The sequence below is a fragment of the Scardinius erythrophthalmus genome (assembly GCF_964197995.2).
Source record: "Scardinius erythrophthalmus genome assembly, chromosome: 11".
In the NCBI taxonomy this organism is placed as follows: domain Eukaryota; kingdom Metazoa; phylum Chordata; class Actinopteri; order Cypriniformes; family Leuciscidae; genus Scardinius; species Scardinius erythrophthalmus.
In genome coordinates, this window is record NC_138231.1 from 29,810,950 (window position 1) to 29,816,949 (window position 6,000).

The 6,000-nt window shown below is 43.1% G+C and overlaps 1 protein-coding gene across 1 annotated transcript; it reads right to left on the reverse strand.

The window, feature by feature from the left end:
- Nucleotides 1-229: 229 nt before the first annotated feature.
- jun (Jun proto-oncogene, AP-1 transcription factor subunit) lies at nucleotides 230-2,163 on the reverse strand. The gene has a single exon (XM_081378830.1). It carries the CDS (start codon nucleotides 1,835-1,837, stop codon nucleotides 908-910), a length of 930 nt encoding a protein of 309 aa, XP_081234956.1. The 5' UTR covers nucleotides 1,838-2,163; the 3' UTR covers nucleotides 230-907.
- Between the last annotated feature and the right edge of the window lie 3,837 nt (nucleotides 2,164-6,000).

Here is a 6,000-nt window from a genome sequence, read left to right on the forward strand (position 1 = left end):
GTATTAGGCTACCGTTGAATGACTATTATGGGTTCAATTATTGTAGTTTTTGATAGAACTTTTGGACATAATCAGCTCCATTTGTCAATGTATGTGGACATTTCAAAACAGTCTCCCCCAAAACACGTTTGTTTGTCTTGGTGAACACACACACACACACACACACACACACACACACACACACACACACACACACACACACACACGAGAAACAGAGACATTGTTTTTCGTTTCACATACTTTATTACAGTTCATAAATATTGATTAGTTTCTGATGTGCTCAGAAAACAAACATAAAAAATTATATTGTATACTTTACTTACAAATGGTAAACTTAAGTACTCCTGGTTGATCTTATTTACAAATAACAATGAGTGAAACCTCATCAATGAACTTTTTTTTTTCCAAAAAAAAAAAAAGAAACTGCTGAAGTTGGACTAACTCAAAGAAAAAAAGTCAATTCCATTCAGTTTAAGAACAAAAAAGTACAATGTGTAACTCGGAAGTCTGCAGGCAGCTTTTTAGGCAAGAGTTTAGCGGACAGAACTTCTTGCTTGGTGAGCCAGACATGAATATCCCTACTCGTGTCCCCTGTTTTACTCCTATAATACTGCGCGCTCCTCTGGAGCGTACAGGTCCATGCACAGCCTGCTCGAAGTGAACAAGTCTCTTTTCTGGTCAGAAAGTAAAACATGTAACAGAGTGAGTCTCATGCTCTCTGTCGCTGTCTCTGTCGGACCGAGTTGGAGAAGTTTAGCCCTCCTCTAAAGTCCAGTCAGAACATCCTTTTACGGCACGCGGCCGGCCGGACGCTCCCGGTCCCAGCGGGCTAACGCCAGCAGTCGCGCCGGCTCGCAGTTTGTCCCTCGCGTCCATGTAAGTGAACTCAAATGTCCTCCGGTTCCCCTCAGAAGGTCTGCAGCTGCTGCGTCAACATGAGCTGGCAGCCGCTGTTGACGTGGTTCATGACTTTCTGCTTGAGTTGGGCCACTTGATCGCGCAGCATGTTGGCGGTGGACGCGAGCTCCGAGTTCTGCGACTTCAGGTTCTTGACTTTGTCCTCCAGCCGGGAGATCCTCTCCAGTTTCCTCTTCCGGCATTTGGATGCGGCGATTCGGTTCCTCATGCGCTTCCTCTCGGCTTTAATCCGCTCCTGGCTCTCCATGTCAATGGGGGAGAGAGGCGGGGTCTCGCCGGGCATCTCCGGCACCGTCTGGGGCTCCTCTTTCAGCGCCTGGAGCCGCGGGTGCTGGACGGGCAGAGGCGCGTTGACGCTGTGCGGCGGCGGCGGCGCGCTCGTGAAGCTCATCGCGGGGTTGGTGGCGGGGTTGAAAGTGTTCAGGTCCGCGTACACCGGCGGATCGGGGCGCATGGACGAGCTGTACACCGCGCCACCTGCTACGGACGCCACGGGTGGCATGCTGTTGTTGATGGTCGTTTGGGGAGCCGAGGTGACGTTGGGCATGTGCTGGTGATGCAGCTCGGCCAGCGCCCTCACGAAGCCCTCCGCGAAGCCCTCCTGCTCGTCGGTCACGTTCTTGGGACACAGGAACTGGGTCGGAGTCGGCGTTGTAGTGATCAGGCCGTTGCTGGACTGGATGATGAGCCTCTCCAACTCCGGCGAGGCCAGTTTGAGCAGCCCCACGTCGGGCGAGGTGAGGATCTCGTTGGCTTTGGCCCTCAGGTGGGGCTTCAGGTTCCCGGCCGGGTCGGTCAGATTCAGCGTCATGTTGTGTTTCAGAGCCTTGTGGTTGTATCCAAAAGCGGCGCTGTCATGCTGAGAGAAAGCGCTGTTTACAGAGTCATCGTAGAAAGTAGTTTCCATCTTGGTAGACATAGAAGAGAAAACGAAACTTTTTCGTTTAACAACAGTCGGTCAGAAGTTCAGCGAGTGTCCTCGGAGACAAAAGCGAGAAGAGTCGCAAAGTTTAGAGCTCGCTCCGTAAACTCCCCGTCCCGCGAGAAACTTACTGCGTAAAGTTATCGCTCAGTGTCCCGAGCCGTTCTTCTGCTTCGTCTCGCGGATAGAGGCTCTTCCTCCGCCGCGCCGTTCTGAGATGCCGGTGTTTAAACAGCGCGGAGCCCAAAAGTGTTCTTGTTTATGTTAGTTCAAGTGTGTGTTGCCTAGATGTTTCACTGTGGCGAGATCTGTATACTCTGAGCTTCTCCAGCGTGGAGGCAAACCTTATCTGCTACCGCTGCCCCACTAAAAATAGCGATGATGTCATGCGCGCGGCCTCTTATTGGCTGGAGGCGCTTTACTGGGCGGAACGCAGTTTCAGATAAGGCGCGTTGCCTAGACGACCACCCAGAAGATTCTTCTTCTCGCGGTGGCTGATGGGATGAGGTAATGCTGTAAGGCGAAGGAGCGGTGCATTGTGGGATTACGTATTGTTTTTGAATATCTGGTTACCCGCTTAGCTGTTTTAGACTGTGGCAGTGGCGGGATACAAAGCCGAGTAATGTATAACGTGTTACTTTTGTAACTTAAGCTTTCACGTCACGACGTCTCAGTTTAAGAAGAAGTGGCAGTATGTGTGTATGAAGAGTGATTGAGAGTTGGGCAATTTCATTCGTGCGTCTCATAAGACTCAGCCGTCCGTAATAACATGACATGTGAACTGTTAAACACTGTCAGGTTTATCGGACGAGTAAATATGAATTGTTTATATATGATAGTAAGGTACACTCTCGTGTGGCGCGAAGAAACAGGGCAATTGTCTGGTGTTTTGTAGCAAAGTGCGTTTGCTCCGTCCGTCAGCCAATGGTTTTGAAAAGGGGCGTGTCTTCTCGTGGAGTGACAGCGTGCCACAAGGTCCACCGTCCCTAGGGATCCTCTCAAAACTACACACACACACACGTTAAACGTCACTGTTTAAACCACAACCGCGAACTAATCGAGTTCAACATGACAGTTGTTAAGTAGCCTACTTTTAAGAAGGGTTCATGCTAGGTTGGGATATTTTAACTCAATGTACACCAGTCTTAACTTAAGTAAAGATGTATTAACACATTTATTTGGATTAAATGTTGAGATGAACGTTTGGAGATATGCTTTTGTCCTGTATCCAATCTGTAGGCTAATTGTTTCCCTAAACAATATGACTCAGATTCTACCGTTTGATGTAGGAATAGCATAAATATATAGTTTAAAAAGTCTGAACAATATTAGACCTACATAACATTTATAAGACACGTTTTTCGTGACCACCAGGACTTATCGATAGTCTCTTGCAGGTTTCACTTTGTTGCGACAGATCAAGTGCTCGTGCACGTAAACATGACATTACGCGTCACTGATTACAAAATATAGACTTTAATACACAGTTAATGCTTTGGCAATACATATAAAAGTTTCTCATGGTAATAAAGCTGTTTGATTTTGAGTTCATACTCGTAATATATAAGTAATTTCTTTAGCTAATCTAAGATACACAAATAACATTAGTATACACATTATTATTATTACAATATATACAGGAATTACCAAATAAAGCACATGAACTAACCAAAGTGAAGAAAGAGCCAATTCATACATATCTATTTATTTATTTAAATGATTATTTAATATTTGTATTCATATATCTCGATTTATACTTTTTATAATGAGCCTAAATAATTATACAAAATAATGCTAATAGATGGTGTATATAGTCACTTGAGATGTGGCATTTTGGATGGATTATGCAATATTTACTGACAGTTTAATTGGAATTTCTGTTGGATTTCTATTTCTACAAATCTTTGATCATTTGAAGTGCACAAAGGTCAGATGAGGGCTTTTATTGTAAATTAAAGGTCATGACCAGACTGAAGCATCCTGATCCTCTTTCTGATCACCACGGATGATGCAGGCAGTAGGGGATGTCCAGAGTCACTTACAACAGAGGAAATCATCTGTGTTCTTGTACTTGATAGAAACTTGTTTGGGCAGCACAACCCAGACCAAACATAGAAGATGGCAGCTTGCCAATGTAACCAGTTCCAAACACTATGTCTGACTGCTTCTTTCCTTTTTTAGATTGCCTTGTATTCTCATATCACCTTTCGTACTGGTGTACTTTGTTACATATTTAAGTGTGTTACGAAATCAAGGTGTATGTTTCCTTTTTAAATCTCATGTGTCATCTAGACTATTCTGGCTTTCACCTTAAAGTGACAGTTTGTCACTATCACCTGCTTCACCTAACATAAACTGTATTCACAGTAATACAATCGCAGTGTAGAGCAGTTATATCTATAGTGTGTGACAGTAACCCTAATATAAATGTTCTTTATGTACATTCTTTATGTGTATAAGAGAATGTTTATGCGATCACTAGTTATATCTTTCAGTGTCTGAGCCACCCAGGTAGAGGCTGGTATGGACCAGGCTTCACCGTTATCCTTGCACCCATGGAAAAAGCAATTATTTATACATCAGTGTATATACTATAACCTTTAATATGGCTGTTGGGTTAATATCAGATATCCATGGGCTGTTTTCATTGACGTGGCCTGTCGTTATTTGCAGTACCTCTGGCCGTCTCAGCAGTGGTCCCTCCGTCTATGACGAGGGTCTTGTGTAAATATCGCCCAGTTACCCGCCTCTGAGACGGGGCCGTATAGTAATTGCCCACCGCCACATGCTGAATTTGTGAAAACCGAACACACTGCGCTGGATTCATACAAACATGCATGTTCACTCAGCTGTAATTTGCTGTGTTGTTAAACAGGTTTAAACTATTTTATATTATTGTTAAAGGGTGTGTTTGCTTCAGAATCTAAATCAGCCATGCTTTCCATTAACATTAGTAGAACGGGAATGTTTTGTTTTACTAGAACTTGTTCGTCCTTGTATGACATCCAGTTACGTTCTGTCCTAGGTCACGCCTAGTAAGAAAATAAATCCAAAAGGAGTAGTGTTTTAATTACATGCTTGGTGCATTCTTGAATTCTTTATTCACGAATTCCAGATTTGATATATATTTTTAGCCATTGTTTTCATTTTGGCGGATCATTTACTTAGAAATATAATGCTCTTAATTATATTTTGATATTTATACTGTTCATTATTTCAATTAATATTACATGGTGAGTTGGAACACATGATTGCCAACCAGCATCCAACTATTTTACAACACTTAAAAATTATATGATCAACAAGTTATGAAAACATATGTTTTTACATTGCTTTAACTCAACAAAATAAGTTAAGCAATTTTCAACCTTTTAATAAGTTATACAGGATTCAACAAATTTGTAAGTTAGTTTAATGTAATTTAAGTTGAAATGACTTAAACATAAAGTTGATTGTACCTAAAAATGTAATGAAGCAACTTTTTGGGGGATTTTCTATGAAGCTGTACAATATGAAATGTACGAAAACATTATTGTTTTGAAAAAAAAACGAAAAAAAAAAACATCATAAACATAACGCCACTGGGCGTTACCAAATTGTACAAAACTGTACGAATGAAATCGCATAATCATTCATACTAATTGAGATTGTGTTGGTATATCACCCGTGCTACTTTTTATGACTCTCGTATCACATCGCACACTTGCTCTGTTTCGCGTCATACTGGCGCTATCTTACATCCCAGTTTTCGATGTTCGTGAAAATTATCTCCGAGAACTTCGGCATAAGCATTAGGTCTACTATAATATCGTGAGCAGTGTTGCTGCTGTGCATTTGAGTTTGTGAATCATGTTATATCTGAGGGGAGCGGAGCTTGAGGAACAGCTGCCCTGGTCATGTCCCCTGCCCTGCTGCACCCTTCTCTGTTTTAATGCCAGTCTGTCCAATCCCTCATAAAAGCCCATTGTGGTCCCAGGCCTGTCACTGTGTATCTGTAATTAGTGTTCTGTAGTTCATTGCCCTCGAGCCCATGGTTAGAAATCACCAGGGTCCTAATGGAGGGCTGGTCAAGGGTCACAGAGTAATCCTGTCGTATCCAGGCCTATTGTCAGGACTCCACAGCCATCCTAACGGCCGTCTCCTGTCTCCCAGTCAGAGTA

Coding starts and splice junctions, on each gene's coding strand:
- jun (XM_081378830.1), bottom strand. CDS start 1,837: ATGTCTACCAAGATGGAAACTACTTTCTACGATGACTCTGTAAACAGC.